At 40.9% G+C, this 24,104-nt stretch overlaps 1 protein-coding gene across 1 annotated transcript in view; it reads left to right on the top strand.

Moving 5' to 3' along the window:
- Positions 1-23,756, top strand: part of MAOB (monoamine oxidase B) — a 51,280-nt gene extending 27,524 nt beyond the window's left edge. Inside the window, exons 4-16 of the mRNA XM_042034612.1 lie at positions 2,903-3,007; positions 3,710-3,801; positions 7,015-7,156; positions 8,426-8,575; positions 9,221-9,380; positions 10,129-10,225; positions 10,971-11,024; positions 15,095-15,152; positions 16,062-16,159; positions 17,224-17,335; positions 18,921-18,983; positions 19,398-19,553; positions 22,232-23,756. Coding sequence (XP_041890546.1) covers positions 2,903-3,007; positions 3,710-3,801; positions 7,015-7,156; positions 8,426-8,575; positions 9,221-9,380; positions 10,129-10,225; positions 10,971-11,024; positions 15,095-15,152; positions 16,062-16,159; positions 17,224-17,335; positions 18,921-18,983; positions 19,398-19,547 — 1,281 coding nt within the window. The 3' untranslated portion in view covers positions 19,548-19,553; positions 22,232-23,756. The remainder of the gene's footprint in view (positions 1-2,902; positions 3,008-3,709; positions 3,802-7,014; positions 7,157-8,425; positions 8,576-9,220; positions 9,381-10,128; positions 10,226-10,970; positions 11,025-15,094; positions 15,153-16,061; positions 16,160-17,223; positions 17,336-18,920; positions 18,984-19,397; positions 19,554-22,231) is intronic.
- Positions 23,757-24,104: the final 348 nt, after the last annotated feature.

The raw sequence follows: 24,104 nt of genomic DNA on the forward strand, positions 1-24,104 counted from the left end.
GTTTGTTCTTGTTCTTTGTGAGACTTACCGCCCCAGATTCCTACACAAGAGATGTACCCAAGATTTTCCTTCTGGCAGTTCAAATGCAGTGAAATAGAAGAACAGTAAAACAGAAATATGGTTTGTGTGTCTCTCAGCTGTGCACTCATGAGGAAGCACCTCTGGGAATTCATAAGACTTCAGTTAGCTCAGAGGGGATAACTGGGTTAGGGTTGCCTCTGGCAGAGCAGGAAGCTCAGAACAAAATCAATAATTAGAATAACTTATTCTGATGCTGTCCTGGTTTTCTTGAGCACAGCAGTGTGCTTGTTTCGTAAACCTAAATTTGGGAAATAGCAGTAGTACTTGAAACCAAACTGATAAGCTCTGGCTTTGGAATACTTACATGGTGCTGACACTAGTGAAGGCTCCAGAGTTCAGAAGAAAGTACAGTAAAACTGACTTCTTGAGGCCCTAGAGCCAGTTATGGAATTTTAATGTGCCCCAAATACCTGAAAGGTAATTTCCTACATGGTTCAGGTGTTATCACCTGGGACAGGAAGGCATTTGGTCTGAGAGGTTTTGCTCTTCTCACACAGCCCTTTGGCAGCCAGGTATGAATTGATATGTGCCCCAGTATAAATTGATTCCATGTTAAGAGATTCTATAATAATACCCAAATGTTCATGCTGGGACCAAATGCCTCTGATGAAGCAAACTTGAGCCCTTCATCTCCATCTACAGGGGTGTGTTTTCCTAATTTCAGGTTTTGTTTTCTGATTCCAATATTTTCATATGGTTGAGCACAAAAGATGTAGAAATGCACTTCTGTTTCATGCAGAACGAAAAAAAAAGACAACCTTCCATTTTCTGGGTAAACATGTGCCATAATGTCCATCCTCAAACTGGAAGTGCTAGGTTTTCAACCTTGGTGCCTCTGGCACATAAAATGACTGGAGATCTACTCTGGCTGTGACAGAACTTCTGATTGAAAACTTCTAAAAATTTTGTTTTGGTATTGTAAAAACCACAATTTATCCTCAAAAGCACTGTGGAGTTAAATTGTTGTCTTGTAGCTACTTCTTGTTCATTTACCGAAGAATTAAATCCTTTCCTCTCCATTTTGCTTTCTTCCTAACTTTCACTGCCTTGGTGTTTTTGACAAGGATTCCATTAGAGTCTTCTGTACATAAAGAGTAGGTGAAAAACCAGTTTCTTCTTCACTTCCTCTAACCTGTTTGGGAATTTTGTAAACTAATTTTCTCTTATTCATAGGTTTGATTTTTTTCCTTACTGATTTCTGAGTAACTTTCTCTTTGAATTAAAAGTCCTCAAAGCTCTTTTCAAGGTTATATATCTCATTTTGTTATTTCCAGACCAAGTTTTGAGTCTTGCAGGATCCCTTTGTGCCCTTTTATTGTCTCTTCTGGTGCTTGCAGACACCTGCAGATTTGAATAATGTGCCCTCTGTCCCTTCTTTCACAGTATTAATAAAGAGGCTAAATCAAATCAGGCCTGACATTTCTTGAGTAAGTTGTCTTTGGATACTTTCTTCAAAAAGACACAGTGTTGTTTTTGTTGCCTGGTTATAAATATTAAATCTTGGTGCAGTATGATTTTGTTAAGCCAGTGTAAATACTTCTTTTAGTGATGTATTGGTGTGGCACTACATCAAGTATCTATTAAAAGTTAGTACTTCTACTGTTCGACATTCATGCTCAGGCAATGCATGCTTAAATACATAATTTAATATAAATTTTGAAAAATCAGCTGTGGCATGCAATATAGCCTTTGTTATTTTTCTATCTTATGGACTCCAGAATGCACTGTGAAAAAACAAGTATCCGCATAATGGTAATGAGCCTTTCTTTGTGAATTTTTAAAGATATTAGGCTGCTGTCCATACAGTAGCCAGGGAAATCCCATGTAAATAAAATAGATCTGCAAATGACCCATTGTCTTCCACTCTTAATTAAGCTAGAATTTTTGAACATCTAGTAGTGGAGATAGAGATACAAAAAATCTGACTTTTAAGTATGTAATGATGTAATTAGGACATTGGTATTGGTCACCCTGTCCCACTGTAATTTACAGCTAGTGGTGTTGGGCTGAAAGAATAAGTCTAATTAGTAAATGCTACAGTTCCTGCAGGGCGGGTAAGTTGAAACATTTTTTTTCCCCCCAGGAAGATCTCTGAGCTGTGATTTAGTTTATAATAAAGCTTACCACAACTACTCTTGTCTGACTTTGAAAGAAAAAAACCCCAAACTGCTAAATGCAATTAACAGTTCAGTCTTTTCATGAACAATTAGGAGGGAAAAAAGTTTTATATATATATATATATCTTCAGTAGTGAATAACCAATTTTTCAACTCAAACAATGCTGTTTCATCTCATTGTTTTGGTTTGATCTTAGTGACTCTACTGCAGGGTGTTAGTTTGGTTGCCCATAAGTGCCAAATGTAAAGCTTTGAAGGTAAAGTATCAGTTCTGCACATCTGACTTGCTAATTCAGCTGTGTATGACACCTGAATTGCACATGCAGAACAACAGGAATGACAGAATAACCACCTAGAGCTGGTTTCCCAGGAGCATGTTCAGGTAACCTTTGAGTGTCTCTGAGGATGGAAGACTCCACAACTTCTCTGGACAATCAGTGCCCACGCTCAGGTGCCCTCACAGTGAAAAAGCATTTCCCGATGTTCAGAAGGAACCTCCTGTGTTTCAGCTTGTCCCTGTTGCCTCTTGTCCTGTGTCCTGCACACACAGCCACGACCTGTCAGAAACTGTCACATGGATTGATTAAATCTGTGCTTTTTTTGAACACTTAACCTTTTGGTGCAGCTTCCCACACATGGAAGCTGTGATTATGGTCATCTTTAGGGGTTTTTAATGATGTTTTTGGGTTGTTTTCATCTTGCAGGGTAAATCTTACCCCTTTAAAGGGCCATTCCCTCCTATGTGGAATCCATTGGCCTACCTGGACTACAACAACCTGTGGAGGACCATGGATGAAATGGGAAAGGAGGTATGGCATGAGGCATTGCAGCTGACTGTCTCAGCTGAGCTCGGCTTCATGAGGGGCAGAGGGAAGGGATTAGGATGCAGACAGGTAAAGCTGCTCTGGCTTGAACAAACCCACTGCTGGCAAGAGCAGCCACACATTTTGGTACACACTGATGGCCAGAGCCACATCTGCGAGTGGCATCCTGGCAAGCTCTTCTGAGTCCTGTGCTGCTGAGGCTGTCTGCACTCATCCCTTCATTTTTCTGTTTATGGGAATGTCAAGGTTTATGCCTTAGTTTTTTTAGCACTTTTCCTGATGATTTGGTAGGTAATATTTTAAGAGGCTTGCAGACCACAAACATTTGCTCTTTTCTACCCGCAAATTCAACTTGTCTGTTCTAGTTTGTTACCAGTTTTCCATTGAACGAGCTACAAAATTTGAGAAGAGGTTGCTCTTGTATCAATAAATGTGAGAGATATGGAATAACTTAGAGACAGTCCTTAACTCTAAACTACTTCTCTATTTTTTCAATCTTAAAAAAAAAAGAAGAATGCTAAAACAAGCTAACAAACAACCCCCCTCCCCCAAAAGCATTCTCTATTAAGCTCACTGTGTTACCTGCCAGAGATTTGCAGGTTGAATTAGCATTTAAAGACAAGATTATTTGTATTTCTTGGTCACTCATTCACTTGCTGATAAATGCTTTTCTTCATGTCTCCTTAGATTCCCAATGAAGCTCCATGGAAGGCTCCACGTGCAGAAGAATGGGACAAAATGACTATGCAAGATTTCATAGATAAAATATGCTGGACAAAGTAAGAAACTTTTTAATATGAAATATAGTGGCTTATATTTATATACTTTAGGGTTCCAAATAAGCATTACTGCTTTTCAAACAGATATAACTGTCACTAAAATACAGCCCTTTTAAAGAAAAGGGATGAGAAAGTCCTGTCATAATGGACCATGACACTTGTCAGCACACTCAGTAGATTCTCTTATATTCCCCTAACTTTTTAGACTAAAATAAAGGAAAATATTTTTGTGAAAGGTTACTTCCTGCTCTTTACTGTATTTTAGCCTTTAAGAGAAAAATGTTATGGTTACAGCAGGTTTTTGAATCAAACTCTTGATGGAACAATACACATTTATTCTGTGCTGGACTAGCTGATTTGACCAAAGTGCTATAAAGATAACATTTGTCTTGCAGTAACACTAAATCACTTTAGCACTCATCATTTTATTGTTTAGCTGTTGCACTATGTACCACCCAGGGAAACTGAAAACGTGTCCTGTTTTTATGTATACATCAAAGTAATTTTTCTTTACTTGCCATTCAACAGCAGTTTGATTGTTTTTCTTCTCCTTGAAGGGGGAAAAAAACAGCGCCCATTAATCCTGGTTGCTGTAGAGCAGATTGATTTCTCCTGCAACCTCTTCAGAATTGCTGAGCACCTGACACGTGGCTGCCATGAGCTGGAGCTTGGTGAAGAAGCCTGTTAGTGCCCGCTAAAGCTGGTGCTGTCATTGACATTTTTATGGGTCATTTTTATGGCTTCAGGCAGTCTCTAGAGAGCAGCATGGCCTTTGCTGTTTGTGTTGAGCCTGTTGGAGTGAGTCCAGAGGAGGCCACAAAGATGATCCAAGGGCTGGAGCACGTCTGCTATGAAGACAGGATGAAAGAGCTGGGGTTTTTCAGCCTGGAGAAGAGATGGCTACAGGGAGGCTTTAGAGCACCTTCCAGTGCCTAAAGGGGCTACAAAAGAGCTGGAGAGGGACTGTGAACAAGGACATTAGTAATAGGATAAGGGGGAATGGCTTTACACTGAAAGAGGGAAGGGTTGGATTAAATAATAGGAATAGCTTTTTTACCTCAAGGGTGGTGAGGCACTGGCAAAGGTTGCCCAGAGAAGCTGTGGATGGCCCATCCCTGGAAGTGTTCAAGGGCAGGCTGGATGGAGCTTTGAAGCCACCTGGTCTAGTGGAAGGTATCTCTGCCCATGACAGGGAGGTTGGAACTGGAAGTGATAAAGAACACGTTAAGGTCTTTCACCATTCTATAGTTCTAAGATTGTTAATGGACAACAGCCTCTTGTCCAAAAACTTGGAATCTTCTGGGTCATAGTTTTGCTTTATCGAGAGTGACAATGGCACAGAAGCATATGGAAAGCCTTTCTCATTTGCACCGTGGTCCATATTCAGTAAAACCAGATGGAAATGTGTGCAGACAGCTGTGCTGGCTGTCTGAGCCTCGGACAGGGTGAGGAGCTGTCCAAGTGACCAAAACACCACACACCAGTGGTCACTCAATCTCCAATAGCTCATGTGACTACAGTCACGTTTTTCCAACTCTGATAGAATAGGACTTGACATTTTACCTGAATATTGGTATAACTTGGAAGATGCTTTTCAGATTTTATATGTGCATCTTGGCTTGATTTGCTTGGTTTGTTCAAGATTTAGGTAACATACTGCAGAAACTTCCTACCCAGGAAGGTAATGATCCAGAAGGGCAATCTTCTACTGTTTCCTCTTATCCAACAGACTGTACAGGTTTGCTTTTGGCTAGAACTGTGTGCTGGAAATATCCTGAGTGCTCTTGGTTGAAATCATACTGCCATGTCTAGATAAAGCATCAGGAACTGAAAAGCAATGGGAGAAGGTGGCAGAAACCAGTAGAATGTAACCACCTTCTAATAGCATATGCTTATAAAATGTTAATAAATACATATATATTAGGCAAAATCTCTTAGAGAGTTGATCATATTTTACAGTATGTATTTATACAGATGAAAAACTTACAAAAAATTTCTCAAAATATTTTCAGAAAATGGATCAGCTTTGTACTTGAGTGGGACTTTGCATTTTTAGACAAGAAAGAAGATGCCTTTCTCTATGTAGATCTAGAGCTCTTTGAAATAGCATGTTAGAGTTACTTTTTTTTTTTTTTTGAAAGTTTGAAGACTGAAAAATATAAAGAAGCAACCAGAAGTGGATTCTGTACTGTCTTTGATGTCTTGCATATGAAGTATCTATAGAATCTTCATCCCTATCTGTTACAGTGCACTTAAACTGAGCACCTCCTGGTCCTGTCCATGTCTCTTTAAATTCCTCCTCAGAGTGAAGGCAGAGGGAAGTATTTACTTTTAGCAGGAGGAATATTTCCCTGAGCCTTAATTAACTCTGTTTTAGTGTACCACAAAACCTTGTACAGGCTTATACAGTAATTTACAGTAGAGCTGCTATGAAAGCACAGGTTACAGGACATGAAGCAGTGATCCCTTTTCAATTTTCTGCTTCTGTGTTCATTGCCACTGGATACCAGGGCACTGTTTAAATTACTGAGTTGAGCTACCAAAAGTATCCTATCCTTTCCTTTCCTTTCCTTTTTCTTGACAGACTCTGGCATGAATGCTGGCTCTTCTGCTACGGCTTCTGACTTACATTTCTTTCCTTGTGTTCCAGCTGCAAAACTCTCCCTGAGCAGAGGATTGGGCAGTGAATGGATGCTGACTAATCCATAGATTTTAGATAATTAGCTTAGAAAAGACCCCTAACTTTTTTTTGTGACAGGTGTTGAATAATCTCTATGCTGTATTCTTGAGGGGACAGGCACTCAGCAGGGGCAGACAGAGATGCAGATCTGGTTTGTAACCCAGGAACTGGGTACAGGGTGGTTTTGGAGTCCAGTGAAGACAGGAGGGCTTGCTCTCCTTAATCCTGAGGCTAGGATGACAAGCTAACATTGCATTAATAGCATAAAGTGATACAATCTTGGGCTTTTGTGTCTCCCAATGCCCTAATTTTTATGGAATACAGGAGTGTTTCATTAATATTTTTTTGCAGGATTACTTGAAAAATGTTGCATAAAAGCAGTTGATAATTCCTTACTTCAGCTGAAATTAAGGAATCCTTTGCCCGCACCATGAAAGAAAAGGTTGCCAAAGAGAGCCTCCTGCCTACTCAAGAACAATCCTGTCGGCGTTACTCTGTTTTTAAATTAGCTAACTTTCTTGTCTTTGTTGCAGAGCTGCCAAGAGTTTTGCAACTCTGTTTGTGAATGTGGATGTCACCTCTGAACCCCACGAGATCTCTGCCCTCTGGTTTTTGTGGTATGTGAAGCAGTGTGGGGGCACAGCGAGGATATTCTCAACAACCAACGGGGGACAGGTACTGTCAGCCATCACTTCCTGCAGCTCTTGGCAGGCCCTGCTTTAACTTCATTCTTTTGCTGGTTTATTTTAGTTCAGAGGGCCAACTGAGACATCCATGACTTTTGATCCAGTAGCATGCTGATAACTAGCTTTATTCATTTAGTCTTTAATCTGGATCTTGCCAAACTAGTGTTGAAATCTGCTCCCATGCTGAAGGCATTGCCCCCAGGGATCAGTAGATTTGTATCTGGCTTTCTTTTGGATACAGATTGAACACGTGCTTTGCTTATCCACTTTGAAAAGAGAAAATTTTACTTATGCTTATTTCTGTCACGAGGCTGAAGCCATCCTTAGCACTGCAGAATCACTTAATGGAGATGGCAATGTCAGCTGTGAGTTAATACTGAAAATGTAATCCAGAGCTGGGTTCCTAAGATGCACATTTCCAAGCATTAACACCATTAAAATTTTAAAATCAGTCTCAAGAAAATGAACACCTCTGCTCAAATATGGTATTGTTCTGAAATGTTTGCAATCTGGTATGTTAGAGCTGCTTCTGCATTGAAGAAAGTAAAGACTCCCTTAATGGTCTTCTACTTGAGAAGTGCAAATTTCACTAATTGTATTAGAGATGGGTATATTTTTAGAAATGCTAATTATTTAATCATAAATAAAAATGCAAATCCATTAACCATATTAAAATGCATAAATATGCATAGATAAGCAATTACTGTAGGTAATTTAAGTTAAATACATTTAATTAAATATTATTTGAATTCTGTACTATGTTAGAGATGATTTGAGTTTAAGTTGGGTTGGATTATGTACTGCAGCAGACATTTTTGATGTGAACTATGTTACTTCTTACACCTTGTTATTTATTATGAAGATCAGGTTTCCTACTTCTGATAGACAGAGCTCTGGAGGGATGAGTGAACTCAGAGAAAGGTTTGAAAGTTTAAGCACTTTTCAGAAGTCCTGCTGATTCACAAGGCCTGTGAAATCTTTCAGGAGATCACATTTGGAGAAGGGATTTTCTTATGAGGTTACTATTACTTTTAGTTTTGACTAGAGTTCAAATGGTGGGCAAATAGGGGAAGTATTTGAGAAGCTCACAGAAGGACAAAGTAAAATGGGTCCATTTCCAGGTGAGACTGCCAAAATTCCCAAAAATGTTCTGATAACAATGGAAGAAGGGGGTTTGTTTTGAATGCCAAGAGAAATGCTGGTCCTGATGCACGCTCCACAAGCACTGCTCTGCTGAGCTGTTGTTTTTGTGTTTCAGGAGAGGAAGTTTGTTGGGGGCTCTGGGCAGATCAGTGAGAAGATCATGGAGTGCCTGGGGGGGCGGGTGAGGCTGAGGAAGCCGGTCGTGCGCATCGACCAGTCGGGGGACGGCGTCATCGTGGAAACCCTAGACCATGAGTTGTACGAGGTAATGGCACGTCCAGTAAGAAGTCATTAATGGTGGGATGGGTGGCTACACAACTTTTAGCTTTTCCTTTTTCACTTCTCCAAAATCCTGTACAAAAGTGCAGCAGAGATTGAAGTGACCATGGCAAACAGTCACATGTTCTCATTGTCCTGAAGTAACTGCAATGTAGGAGCCTTAAAGTGATGCCTAAAAGCAAAGCGTGTAATCAAACTTTTCCTTTGCTGGAATCTCTTCTTTGTGTTCAGTTACCTTCTGAATTAGAGGATAATTGTAAGGTGTAAAATGTAACTTAGCAATCAACTTTGAGTGAAAAAACCTGCAGACTTTGCTTCCAAGTTGTAACAGGGCAGTCCAGATGGAAGGGAGACCAGTGGACTCTTAGAGCACAGTGCTTTCTTTTATACACCAGGGGAAAGGGCAGCTGCCCATCATTTGAACAGATGGCTGTTTATGTAACGCTTGTTTGTTGTTTAATGAGCAGGATTTTGTGAGGATTTAGTTTTGCAATTCTTCTGCTAAATGCCAAAATTGCTTCACAAGATACACCCTGCAGCCTCCCCAGATGTCTGCCAAGGCCATTTCAGCAGTATACTTAGGCTGAAGTAGGGGAGAATGTATTTGGCTTACAGATAATTTCTTTTCCAGGGCAAATACGTGATCAGTGCCATTCCCCCAGCTCTTGGTTTGAAGATTCATTTCAACCCACCTTTACCCCCAATGAGAAACCAGCTCATCAACAGAATCCCCATGGGCTCAGTCATCAAGTGCATCGTGTACTACAAGGAAACTTTCTGGAGGAAGAAGGGTATTGCATTTTAATTGAAAGGAATAGTAGTGACAGAAAGAGGGAAGAGAGTACATGGCAACAGAGCAGACTCTTTGTTCACAGGATGCTAAACCTTAGCAGGAGACTTCACGTGCTTCTATGCCATTTTTGCCTTCCCCTGTGAGAGAAGCTTGAGAGATTGATTGGGAGGAGAGGGTGGATGAGGGAATAAGAAAAGAATGTAGTCATGAAGGCAGAATTCATGCCTGTTGCTTATTGCCTTGGTTGTTCTCTGTTGTCCTCTCCTTGAGTGGCACCTGGGTGTGAGATGAGTCTCTCTCACTTGTATGGGGATGTAAAGGTGCAGGTGATGTGGGATGGAAATGTCTGCAAAAATTCTGCTTTCTGGATGGACTGGGCAGCAGTAATTGAAGGTGTCTTCACACAAACATCCCCAGCTGGGCTAGTCATCCTGGGTTCCTCTTACATGCTGAATGCTTCCATCATGACTCCTCAGCTCTCTCTTGGAATTTACTGAATCCAAGGCAAACTGCAATGTAGTAACACCCACTTCTCATTCTTGGCTATATGAGCCCACATCTGTTTGCCTACAAATGTCATCCACCCCCATCTCTGTTAATGAACTTAAGGGTTTGGATCCTGTCATGTTCTGGCTATTGTTTTTGGGATGGATCAGCAGGAGGTGACTGAATATTTCACAACTTCTTGGAAACTCCTGTGTTTTGATACATGGATCATGACTGCTTTTCCACCTTGTTCTTACCAGGGTATTGTGGTACCATGATCATTGAAGATGAGGATGCTGCAATTGGTCTGACACTTGATGACACTAAGCCTGATGGCAGCTTTCCTGCCATAATAGGGTAAGGGACAAAGAAAGTGTCTAGTTAATGCTTTTTATTTTGTCTTAGAGGCAACAATTAAAATGGAAAACCTGATACTTTTGAAAGGAGATACTTTAAAATAATTAAAGGTTGAGTTTCTCAGTGTATGGTGATGCTCTATGTTTGTTTGACTTCAAAATTTTCCTCTATGATTTTATTGCTAATTTAAAAAATGAAATTCTCTCTTTCTAATTTTTATCACTGTTATCTTTTGCCTTTTTGTGTGGCAAAGTACAAACTTGGAGAAAAAGAAAGGAAAGAGAAGAGAAAAGAGGGTGGTTGCAGAAATGAAAAGTTTTCTCCCAAGTATTCCACTTCTTTAAATGAAAATTTGTTTTCTAGAATTAAGTTTTATTTTGTTCTGGGGTTTTTTTAGCAATCAGAGAGTACGATCACTCTTAGAAGTTTTATTAAAAAATAATTTCCAGCTCAATCCCAGGCTTCACGTCATTGCTATATGCCTGCACCCAAGGCTGTATAAAATTAAAGTAATTGGGAAACAGCTCATGCAAATATTCTAACATGAATTTCAGAGTGGTTCCTTTCTAAATGAGTCCTGCAAGCAGCAGGTAGAGCATTATGCAGAGAGGTGAAATGGATATTTTTATTAGAGACCCTAAAGCTATTACTGTGAATCACGGCATCTCATCATAAGTTACTGGCATTTTAAATAATGCAGGACATGTAGCAGCATAATGGGAGTAAATTGTTTGTGGTCTTACAGCTTCATTCTTGCTCGAAAGTGCAGAAGACTGACGGGTCTCACGAAAGAAGAAAGGTAAGTACAAACCCGGGAGATCTGTGTGAAATTCAAGTCAAAATTTTCTTATAAATGACCAGAGCAGGAAAGAAATGCCCTGATTTGAAGGAAGTTGTCTGTAACCTTGTGCCAATAGGTAGACATGTCACTTTAAGCAGGAAGTTGTCTTGGTTTTGGATGAAGGCCCCACAGAATTCTCACAACCTGGTGGCAGATGTGGTATCCCTTTGGAAACTTCTGGTCCTGGTTCTTATTTTCCCTCAGGGCTGCTCTGTTTATGTGACTCTTGCTAAAGAGCAGCTCTAAGCTGCTGAATATGAAAATAGTGTAGACATTCTGCTGGAAAGGGCCAAGGACCTGCCCCCCATTGCTGCCTCCCTGGCTTCCTGCAGGTGCCCTGAACTCTTGGAGAGCTTGTCAGAAGGGAAAGGCTTGGCCTCTGTGTTTGATTTTATCTTTTATTTTCTGTTCACCCTGGAGGGAAGTCTGTAACTTAGTGCAACTTTAATCTGTAGCTGCTATGAGCAAGCAATCCCATCACGAAGGGATCAGAAAGCTGCCTCCATCTCTGCACCCTCAGTGTGGGGAAAAAAATGCCCTTCAGGCACAAATGGACGTCATTTTACTGTCTTCTTGAAACAAATCTCTGCATAGAGTAGTGCTCTTTGGTATATTACTAAAATAGAATTTATAAAGTAATGATTTTTTATTTTCCATCACACTGGTTCACTGTATCTGATCAAATCAAAGCTGCAACTAGAAAGTGTGGACTATGAGGAGAACCTTGGTTTGACGGGGAGAAAATACATTTGATTTTAAACTGTGATAAAAGGAATACTGTGCCCAAGTTAACATTTTTACAGTAATAGCTGGTCTAACTAGAGAAGATGTAGTCATCTCAAATAGTCTGGCAGTCTGTGGATAATGGTTCTAAATGGAGCTGTTTATGTCCCAGTCTTTTCAAATGACAGCCTGGTACCACAGAGCCCTTTTAATTTTGGCAGGAATGGACAAGCACTGAGGCTTTGAGATAGAGGCCCAGCAGGTGCCAGATGATAAAAGTCATGCAGGTGTTCTGAAACCCAGTGTGCCCAGCATTTTGAGTCATCCTAAACACCAAATGGTGTCTTACATTGTGTGAATATCCTTGATACAACTGAGCATTTGCAGTCTTTGAGAACAGCTTTTCTTTCTATGAAATTAGGGTCTGTCCTGGCTGTTTGCAAGGCACCATCCTTTTCCCTGGGCACTAAAAGCACTGGCACAATTATCTGACTCTGTTGAATTTTGAACTCTTGTCTTTTGAGGAATAAACCCTAGACTAGGACTTTGCTTTGGTAAAGAATAGTTATGAAATATGCCCAGGTTTGTACCTGCTGGCTGTACCCTGGTGCAGGGGTGCTTCTGGCTCCCGTAGTCTTGGCCACAGCCAGAAAAGGCAGGAACCTTCTGGGCTTGCACTGCAGCTCCTGTCTTCCCCAAGAGCACAAGTCTCCTTCCAGTGGAATTTGAGGTCCAGGAGAAGGCAGAACACGAACACAGCCCTTCTCCCAGTGTACACTCAGGGTGCAGCAAGTTTGTATAATTTAGATGGGGGCTGTGCTGTTGCAGGGAGGGATCTCTTTGAGCACAACTTCTTGTGACTCCCTGCAGAGGGTGTATCTTGCTGTGCTCACCTACCAACACAAGCTGGGCTTGTGCTGAGGACAGGGTAAGGGTTTTGGTAATCCTTGGATATGAAGAGTAGGATGTAGAGTCTGTGGCAGATATCCTAAATCATGACTTGGAAGTTGTGGGAGAGGATGGAAATCTTTTTACAGCTAAGCCAGACTGAAGGGAATAAAAATCACTGCTGCCTTCCAGCTGGTCTTCCCAGGCCAGGTGCCAATAGTGAGATTGTGCCCTGCCTTTCAGAGCTGTGCAGTGAAGGCCATGGCATCACACACTGCTGTGGAGTAAGAGACCAGGAAAAGAGCTGAGTGTCTGCATGTGCACTTCTTCCACACTGGACACAGTGTGACTCAACAGGACCCTACCTTGGTAGCTCTGGGCATAACATTCCTCTTATTTAGTGCTTATAGCAATTTCACAGCTGAGCCCAAAGCCAAGAAGGATTTTACTCACTGCATATTCCATATTTTACTCACTGTATATTCTGTATGTTCCATGTTAGCATTAACTACAAGTCCATTAAAACAAATTTATTTAAACTGCTCTAGGACAAAAAGTGTAGATCTTGCAGAGAGACCAGCACAGATGCAAAGATTGCTCTTATTAGGGGTGATGACCTCAGTGATTGATTTCTGTTGCTACAATTCAATCTTTTAGAAACTTTTGGTTTTGCTTTTGTTTGCTCATTTGGGTTTTGTTTTTCTTATCAAATAATACCCTATTACCGATGAATAATTCCTTCCAATGTCAACACTTCTTAACAGTCTGAAGATGCCCTTGACCTGAAGCTTAATATTTTCCTTTGCACAGCTCTCTTAAACTAACTAATCTATATTGGCAATGTGCTCAGCACACAGCTGTGAACTTGCACCTTCGTGGAGCCCTGCAGTTGGCCACAAGTGACAGTATCTACCTGCCACTGGTATGCCATTTCCAGGCTCCCTGGAGGGTCTGCAAGTCATTGTGGAAAAAAGGCAGGGCACAGGCAGGTCTAGAGGGGTCCTTCTCATCCCTGCCATGGTGCTGAGAGGAGCAGAAGCAGATGGGTCCCAAGGTGATAACTCCCTTTCCTGTGGCGCCCTGTGGTGTTTCTGACCTGCCCTGAGAGCTGGGGCCGATGGTGTTTGTGAGAGGTGGTGGGCAGACCTCAGCAGAGGCTTGGCTGAATCCTGCTGTTGGAATGGCTTTGTTCTGTTCAGACACTGGGTAGGTGCTCGTGGTCTGCAGGGCACAGTGCTCACCTCACTTACGGAGAAATTGGGAAATCACCCTTTTCTTTATGGCTGTTGCTGGATTTGTGTCACCCCTGACAGCAGAGGAATGTTCATACGTAGGTCCTGAAGCTCTCTGAGCCTTCCTGGCCAGTCACTGCTTCTGGAGCAGACTGACCATTGTCCTCTGCCCCAGGGCAAAGGGAAGGGGCTGTTTCCTCCCCGCTGCTGCTGCTTGGCTTGACACCTGCCAGCAGCAAATCCACACCAGGGCCATGGCTCTTCCTGAGCTGTAGCAACCTTCACTTTCTTGCTCAAGCTCCAACCTGAATGTGAGGACACCTTCAAGGGCCTTCAAGTCATCCTATTTCTCCTCATCCCCTTTCCATAGCATTCTTTGAGTTCAGCTGCTCATGGGTATACCTGGGCTCCTGTAGAGCTGGGTTGCTTCTTACAGCAATTATGTGTGGCTTCCTCACGTGCTTTCATAGCTGAAAGTGTAGTCCTCAGAGTTACAGAGCTGGGACTCCTGTATTTCTGTGCCCAGCATGGCTTTCTGTGGAGCACTGGATTTGCTTCCAGAAGTAAATGTCTTTCCAGAGCTGTGTTTGCAGGGGTTTTTTTCATAATTGTTATTTCATCCTGATCTTCTTGCTTTTGGGAATTGGTGCAGCGTCGCTAAGAGTAAGACCCAAGGGCTTGTAGGAACAAACTTAATTGCACTTGGGATTTGCTACAGAATGAACTATATTCAATGATTTGTAGACTCATAAACTAAAACAGGAGGAAATTTTATATATGCAGAAATAAAGTACTGATTCCCTCATAGCCACAGTATATCGAGACCTGCATCTTAGTAGGAACAAACCTTAAGTTAGACTATGTGCCAAGACAAAAAAGTGCATTACCTTACTACTTTCTTTCCTGACAGCCTGGAGAACATTTGGATAATTTCGGGGTTTGGGCTGCTAGAGTTATCTTAAGGAAACAGCTTGTGAAACTGCTGGAAAACCAGCATTTATGCAGCACAGGAGCTTGGGTTGTTTCTAGTGATCCAGAGGGTGATGAATTAAGATAGATCCCAAGAAGCTGGAACCTCAAATTCAAGCAGGTACAATACTTGTTCTCCTGGAAGTAGAGTAAATTAGAGGTGGGTTTTTTTTCTCTTCCCCCACACTGAAGTCTTCTGTTGCTTTTCTCTTGCAGGAAGATGAGGCTATGTGAGCTCTATGCAAAGGTTCTGGGATCAGAGGAAGCTTTACATGTAAGCACAAAATCTCTGGAAAAGATACCTTTGGAAAAGGTACCTGCTACGGGAGCACTTGCTGCCCTCGGTAGAGGAATGGAGAGAAGATTATGGCAAGTCTTGGGCTGGATTTGACAGTGAGGATAAGAACAAGCTTTATGAACATTAATGAAACATTAAAAGATGTTGTTAGTATGTTCTTGTCCAGCTCCATGGGTGGAATTTTCAGTGCTTGCCACCCTAAAGCTCAGCTGCTGTCACACGTGACAGGCTTGCTTTCCCCCTCTGTCCATCCTGTATCTTCTCTCTTACTGGTTGTTAAGATCCACTGCTGCACATGTTGGGTTGTTTTTCTTTTGCCTTCCCCTTGCCTTCTCTTCCCTGTAAAGGTAAATGACTGTTAGGGTTGGTGTGATCTCACACTTAGATTATGGGACTAACACTGCTTATACTTCTAAGGACAATTTTACAAGGTTAAAAATTGTAGACACCAATCTGGAGAACACATGATTTTCAACACAGAACCATACAAGTGCCACACTTTGCACTTTTAACAGTGTATGTTTGTACCCAATGTACACATTACAAGTATTACAACTGTATACACCGGAGGTTAATTTTGCTTTACATGGCTCAAAGCATAAATTTGTGCACAAAGCATAAATTAATGTTGACAGATTAAGGGGATTGTGTTCTACAATGGCCAGATTAACCAGTTTTTTAGACAGTGTATTCCTATTTTTAAAAAATTAGGGCTTATTGTGTTGGGTTTGTGTTGCATTAAGAGACTTGTTAAATGTGCTCATTTTGTCACACGTTGACATGCAACAAATGATAAGCTGTTCTTCTCTGCTCTCTCCTCAGTTCTGTTATTAACTTCCTCGAGACTCTGTCCTTTCCTTGAGTGAATTAATCTCTGTTTTACAGCCAGTGCATTATGAAGAGAAGAACTGGTGTGAAGAGCAGTATTCTGGGGGCTGCTACACAGCCTACTTCCCACCAGGCGTAATGACTCAGTATGGAAGGTACAGTGCCTATTTATAGAGGGCTTTGGAGTGGTAAGATAAGACCAAGTTAATAAATATCCTCAGAAAGGGTCATAAATCCTCTGTCACTGTTCGCTTTACACCTTTAAGATCACTGGGGGATGTTTTAAACAGACAATACAACCTTCCACTTGTCTCCATTGGGCTTTATGATGGATGAGTACAGTATCATTAGGGCCTTTTATCCACTCCTGTTATTTGGTGAGTACAGCTGAGTAGGTTCTGGGAAGGGAGCTGGGAAGCTTTCACAGTCTGCTTACAAAACAGGCTTTGGGTATTTGAGATCAGTGTAACCATTTCAAGCACATCTTTAGGTGATGTTTTAAAAATACTGACAGAGTTAATTCTTGCCAACATTGATAGTAATGAGAGATTTCTTTGGACCATTCCTTCTTTTTAGCAGTGAAAGCCTAATACAGTGTGCCATTGTATACAGTCCTCTCCCACTTCAGTTTTTGCATGAAAATAAGATTTACTGAGAAGGGAAAGATTTACTTCAGACTGGTGACTGGATTTAGATACACAGGTTTTAATGTGCTGGAATAGCCCTACTTTTGAAGCTTAAGTTCTTACAATTTAAAAGTAACTTAGGGCAATAAAGCAGTTGTAACAAAGAGCTTACGGAGGCCTTAGTATTTAAAGTAATTAAAATGATAATTATTGCAGATTCTGGCAAAAAATAGAGTTTAAACAATGCTTTTTGTTTATTTACTTATTGCTTCAAATATTATGGAGCAATTTCAGAATACTACACTGTGCCAGTAATGCCTGGCATTGGTATTTATGCCACAGGCTGGAATTGTGAGGTAGTGTAAGTCTCATCTCAAACTAGTCCTTTTCACCTATGAACAGTGTAAACATTTAGAAAATGTGTGTTCACTGTAGTAAGTTAAATGCAACCCAGACTCCTCCTCCAGCTCCACTCACCCAGTGCAATTATCTTCAAGTTCCTGCTGTCATTTAAAACACTTTATTCCAACATTAACCCAACTATTTCAGTTCTTTCCTGACACTGACGTGACTTTTTGCTTGGTCCCTTCCAGGATAATTCGGCAACCTGTTGGCAGGATCTATTTTGCTGGCACAGAGACAGCCACAGAGTGGAGTGGATACATGGAGGGGGCTGTCCAGGCTGGAGAAAGAGCAGCCAGAGAGGTACAGAAGATGCTCAGGGAGCACTGTCAAATGTCCTGTGGAAAATGAAAGATCTTGTGGTTGGAGGGGAAATGAAAACCGAGTGTTGACAACTTTGGGTGTTCTGCATCTTGATGCAAATCCCTGCAAAGGGGGCAGACTTCATAAAGGATAAAGGTTCTGCACTTAGATCTGGAATGTTAGGAAGGGCTCTGGCTATTTTGTCAAACTCTCCCCTTGTTTCTAGGATTAAATTCTTTCTTCTTTTGCAGAAATGCCAAATTCTCCCCTAGTAATTTTTCTCCCAAATGTGTTAATCATCACAGTGAGAGATCCTGGCTGTTAGAGCATGGGAACAGCTCAGTCCTGCAGCTCTGCACACCAAGCCACTCCCTTCCTCAGTGTTTCCAATGCAGTGCTATTCCATCGAGACAGCCTTAACATAAAGTCACTAAACAAGGACATAGATATTTTTCTTCTGAGAAAATGCCAATTCCCCAAGTATTTTCAGGAACATTACAGTTTAGGGAACAGCAAAAGAAATTTAATTTTTGTTTTCTGAGGTGAAGGGAACCTTGTGGCTAAAAGCTACAGTCATGGAACACAAATTGTCCTGGAAGGGATGTGGAGAGTTCATCTAGCCCATACCCCTGCCCCTAGAAACAGGGATTAACTGTTCCTAAATTGTCATTTGGGAAAGTTATACCTGAACTGCTCCTGAAAGGCTCCAGAGGCAGTGCCTCATGACCTCTCTAATTTAAGGACATTACAGCAGAGCCTCCATAGGCGTCAGCAGAAGAGCTGGTAAGTGCACTTGACTGGTAAAAATTTTGATGTTTTCCTTTCCTCATTTACTTAAGAGAGGAAAATGTGTTGAAAATTTAGTGCTTCTCACTCTTCTGCATTGAAGGGTTGACAGGGTCCATGAATCTTGTCTACAGTAAAAGCCCATTGTAAAAGATATTAAATCTTAAATCTACAAGTGCCTGGAATAGGAAAAACATTAATATAACCATCTCCATTTTATTTCACTGTAGAAGAAGCTAATCTTGCTATCTTCCCTGACTATCACTTCAAATAGCCTTTGCTATCCTTCTGATCTCTGCTAGCTTTGATACTTTAAATTGGTAACTTTCCCATTGAGAAAGTTTTCATTTTAGTTTTGCTTTTCTTTGTCTGGAAGTAGTGGTCTGTCATCACTCCCAGGATGCTGTTCCTCTTCCTACATCATGATAAAATTTGCAAAACAAGTGACTCCTTGTAGCTGGTGTCTTCATGCCTCACTGTGCCATGAGTGTCTGCTTAACTCTTAGTCATAATCACATTACCTTGTTCCCGTGGGACTAGCCAAATTCCAATATCCTGCATGGACTAAGCATAAAGAGATTTTTCTGTTACTGTTTCTGTGTTCCAGTAGGAGGAGTGTCTTATTAATATCAAGCCTCCAGAAATGCATCGTAAAAGGTTGAGTTTTCTTCTAAAATTTGAATACATTTTGATTTATGCACTCAGTCATCACGCCGTTTATAAACAAGAATTGAAGCCAGATTTTTTTTTCCATTCTGAAGAATCAATTGCACTTATTGAGAGTGTTACTTATTTTCAGATACTGTTTGCTATGAGGAAAATCCCAGACAGTGAAATTTGGAAGCCAGAACCTGAATCAGTTGTAAGTATTTATGTAGATAAAATGGATTGGGTTTTTTTTCTGCTGTTTTGTTGATGAGGTAAAATTTTGTTGGCTGTTTTTATATAAGTTCACTAAATCAAAGCCACAATAAACTTTCCCTTACTCACCAAAATTGCCCTTCCCTAAAAAAGGAAGAGGATAGAAACTCAGAGAGGGCACCCATCCGACAAGTCTGTAAGGCAGGATTGGAAAGAGCTGCGCTTTTTAACTGGGCTGTGAATCCTTTCCATGTGTGTGTTCTTCCCTTTAACTGAGAGAAAATCTGGATATACTGCTTCTTGATAAGATATAACTGCTTCAACCCAGTTCTGTTCCTGCTGCAAGAATCTCTCCATTTATATCCTGCCTCTCACAGTGGAGATGTTCTGTGGATAATGGATGCTCTCCCCACAGGATGTGCCAGCTTTGCCCATCACTACAACCTTCTGGGAGAGGAACTTGCCATCTGTGCCAGGACTGCTAAAGCTGATTGGATTTTCCACTTTCTTCACCTCTGTGGCTGCAGCTGGGTTATTTGCCTACAAAAAGGGACTTCGAAACTAAAAAAAGGTGCCAACTCAAAGCCTCCCAACTGAGGGATTTTCTTTTTTTATTCAGAGGTTTTCTTTTGTCATGTACTTTCCTGTCTCCAAAATCTGAGGAAGAGGTGAAAACAGTAGAGAAATAGGTTGGAGGGAAGGGATATAGAAAGGGGACCCATATTGAAAAAGAGCCCCTAGAGTCCAGGCCTACTTCTAGCAGTAACTGTCTGGTTGTTGAATTTCTGAGGTATCAGGTGTTATCACCTTGAGGTTTCTAGTTGGTTTTACTCTTACGTCTGAACCAGACCCTGAACTCCAAGTCTCCACAGGCCCTATTTGTATTGTACAACAAAATCTCTAGCTGTAAACAAAGGATTTCTGCCTTTCTGTGTGGTAGACTGAGAAAAGAAATCCACAACTTACAGGATAATTAAATAGTTCATGCAAATTACTGGTAAAAAACTGTTAGTATTTTTATTTTTTGCCCAGATGTCCAGAGCCCGGGGAGCACCTAAGGGACGAGTCAGGCTGAATTTATCCACCTGAACTATGCAAGTGCAGCCATAGGATGCTGGCATTTCCAGTGGCTTATGTGTCCTACAGTGAGTTAAAGGACAATATTTTGCTGTGTTTGGCAGTGTGGTTGATTTCAGGATCCCCAGCTGTGTTCACGACTGCCTGGCACAGCAGAGCTCATGTGGTCCAGTCCAGTCTGTCCCTGTGGGTGCTTTGAGGCTGTCTCTTGCCTGGTAGGGCAAAATGGGCTTGAAAATGTAGTGTTAGCATTAAACAAGCAAAATATAACAACAACAACAACAACAGCACCCCCCACCCAATAACAACAAAAAACCCAAACAAACAAAAACCCCACCCCCCCAAAAAAAAACCCCAAAACCAAGACAAAACCCCCCCAAAACAAACAAAAAACTAAAAAACTACCAACAAAACCCACCAACTTATCTGCGCCCAAACTCTTGCTTCATGCCGAGCACAGATTTGCTGATCCAGAGCTTTGGTCTCTCCTAACAACCATATTCATGGGATTAGCACTTCCACTTCTGCCTGCTGTGCTGTGTTGTACTGATTATACACTTTTGGTAACTAATGATCTAAATGATAGTGAGCTCAAAGACAGCCGTGGATAGGAGAGTCACATGCAAGTGCTTCTGCCCTTCACAGGTTAGTGCTGTTCAAACAGTGGAGAAAAAGAAGATATAAAGAAGGCAGGATGCAGGGGTGGGGGGGAAGTAAAAAGAAAATCCACTCACCAAGATCTCAGTGCCTACTTGTCAGCCTGTTGGTACCTTGCTCTAGATATTTCTGCTGTGTTACCTGTGCACAAGACAAAACAGGAAGACATAGGTATGGCTGAGAACAAGATCTGGTGCACATGAAGCTGGAGATGTCTGGAATTTTTCAGAGTCTGTTTGCTGCACTTCTCCCTTCACTGAGTACCAATTTATATGTAAAGAAAATGGATTGCAGTAAAGAGCCATGGAAGGAAGTATAATAATAAATCCAGCAACTGGTGCGAGCAGAAGGTGGAGGAACTGTATCACCAGTCTCAGGCAGACTTTTTTGGCTAGCATCTGATCTTGCTTGTGTAGAGCAGTACTTTGTTCTCCAAATAGTCCCATGGAAATTTACCAAACTGCTTGGAAAGCTGTAATATTTGTGAGCAGCACCTCGCTTTCCGGCCCTTAGGTTTTGTTCTTTTTAACTTGATGTGCCAGTTAAACATCATCTTGTAGCAGCAGCTTGGATTTTATCACAAATGAATATCCTCATAACAGCCTTTTAAAATGCATGGGGGAACTTTTCAGGCATAAAGATCTTTAAGGCAGAAGAAGAGTGCAGCAGTGTACATATGGCCTCTCTCGTTGTATCACATCGAGCTCTAATTTGCTGGGACATTTGCCTACTGCAGAGAGCTTCTACATGGCTTTCTGTCCCTGTGATTTATTTACTAAATGAATTAGGAACTGAAAGCTGAATGGGAAGTTCAGAGTTTTTGCAACTCACACAATTCTCAGGCCAGAAATAAACACAGGAACCTAAATTTGGGAAGACATTTTTAAAGTCTTGGCCCCAATATTTGTAAGTGCTAGACAGTGAATACATACTTTACATATAAAGAACTACTGCATTTGCAGATGATTTTTCTGCCAGAACTATTTGGAATTCGGGTCCTGCTTCTGCCCTAGAAATACTCCACATTCTCTAAAGAGGAGCAGATTCATGAAATTAATGAGGATAAATCAGTTTTATTCACATCCAAAATGTATTTCTCTCTTCTTTACTCCTGAATCTGGCAGAAGTTTTTCCCCATTTAACAAGATCTTGCTGTGTGCCACAGGGGCAGAAATTCCAATCAAAACCAGAAATTAGGTAGTTAGAACTGAACTGATTTATAACCTAACCTTTTCATGAGATTGACCAATTAAAAAAATATTGAAAAGTTTCTATACTTACAAACCTTTTATATTCTTCATTTCAAAGTGAAAAAAAAAAAAAGGAAAAAAAAAATAAAGCAATCCCACAAAGCATTTCTCATCTTATTCTGCCACAACTGAAGTAGGTGAGACTTGGAATGTCAAATTAAATTTGGATTCCCTGAAATTTTCTAATCAAATCTGGTTGGAGCTGGGAGGTCTGAATTGTGACATCTGTATTAGCACTCTAAAGTCTCTGTGTTCTTCCTTTCAGACTGCCAAAGCTTTGGGAAAGCTCTCTTTGTCTTTAAAGCCGTGTCTTGCTATGATTGTGCTGTGGACCTTACCACCACTATGGGATTAAAAAAAGGATTTGCTGCTGTTTTCTCAACATTTTCAACACAAAAGGAATACATGGCACCTTGTGTACGTGGATGCCAGCAGGATGAGTGAATTGACAAATGTAGGTAGAGAATCAAGCTGCTTCCCTATGGGTAGAGGGAACTGTTAGCACTGGCTTATGTTTTTGAAACTAAAATTCATGCTAACTCTTTGAAGAGAGGAATGAAGTCTGTTTTAATGGATAACCAGTCGTGCTGTATTCTCAATTTATTAACACACTTGATGAGACAACTGCTATCATGAAAGTTCCAACAGTTTACCAGCTTTGTAAAATGTACTATAGGAACAACTATGGAAATAATTGTATTTGTCTCTTACGAACTGAACTGTGTTACCATGCATATTTTGTAATGCTCTTAAGAGTTTACAAAAAAAAAAAAAGAGATTTACTTTCTTATACTCTGTCCTGATAGCCACCATACATTGCAAGGAATGACAGGTCATGGCATAAAAATCTGTGTTAACCAAAGTACTTGAAATCTAATTGTGTAAACTACTCAACAATAACAAGGATGTGAACAACCTGAGGCAGCCCCCTTGTCTTCCCTTTAATTTGTGCATTTTTTTACCCGGTGCAGATCTTGATTCCAAATAGCACATCTGCTCTCAATATGAAGACATTAATCAAGTAATTAAGTATATGTCTGAGCATTATCCATCACTGGAACCCATGGCCTGGACAAGAAGCTATGGGGCTTAAAGAAATCTTTCTGTGTCCACAGTGGGACTGTTGTTTCACTGAAGTAGGCTTTACAGATGTGCAGAAATTTTAAGATTTTTCCCCTTTTTTGAGACATGAAAAAGAAATATTTTTGAGGAAGAAGGAATTGTATGACCCCCAGAAGTACTAGGGAGTCAAGATTAAGTTGCAGATCTGCCACTTGGGCAAGAAGCAAACCCCGTCAAATCACAGATTACAAATGCTCACAAATAAACCTGACCTGTGTTCAAATGAACTAACATTCCCTCTCCCATCTCCACCACCTTAAGATCACCTTGATCTTCCTTCTGTTGAAGAACAGGTTGTAAAAATGAGACAGCCAAAGCAGCCTTGCTTTCCAAGTGTCTCTCCAGTGAATTCGTTTAGGTGTTGTCATAGACTGCCGCTTATAGCGTGTCTGCTGTGCTCATGTGCAGGTCAGTGCTCAGTGGTGCCTGCCTCTGTGTTTTGGGAAAAAAAAAAAAAGAGTGACTTCACTTTGCAGGAATATATATGCTGTGTGTGTGATGAATTTGTGCCTTTTATAACCGTAGCATTTTCTAAAGTGCCTCTGTGGTGACTGTCTCCCTTGGTTTCCTTCTTCAGCTCCCTTTTCAATAGGCTCTGCAGATATTTTTATCTGACAGCTGTGAAATTTTTTTAACCTTAATTAGAATCAATAAATATTGTCATGTCACATGTGTTGTTTGAGGTTTTTCTTTCGTGGAAGCCCCTTTTGACTTGGTTGTAGTGGTATTACTTAACTGACAGAGCATTTTGTATTTCATACTGAAACCTGTGAGATACCTTCAGCTTTTCTTAGTAAAGAAAGCTCTGTAAAGAAAAGGAGAGGATAAAAGAAAATATAACACAAAACCACTCAAGCAACCTCCCGAAACAGTGCAAAAAATCCCAGTCAACCCCTCCAATACACAATTAAAAAAAAATCAAACCACAGTTGGTAGTAGTATAGATGACTGACTGTCTTACACTTAAGAATTAGTTTTTATTACGGTAGGGCAAGTGGCTCAAACTGAACATAAGA

The sequence above is a fragment of the Corvus kubaryi genome, unplaced genomic scaffold (genome assembly GCF_017639235.1).
Source record: "Corvus kubaryi isolate FWS band 111438036 unplaced genomic scaffold, C.kubaryi_AGA036_p1.0 133, whole genome shotgun sequence".
NCBI lineage: Eukaryota > Metazoa > Chordata > Aves > Passeriformes > Corvidae > Corvus > Corvus kubaryi.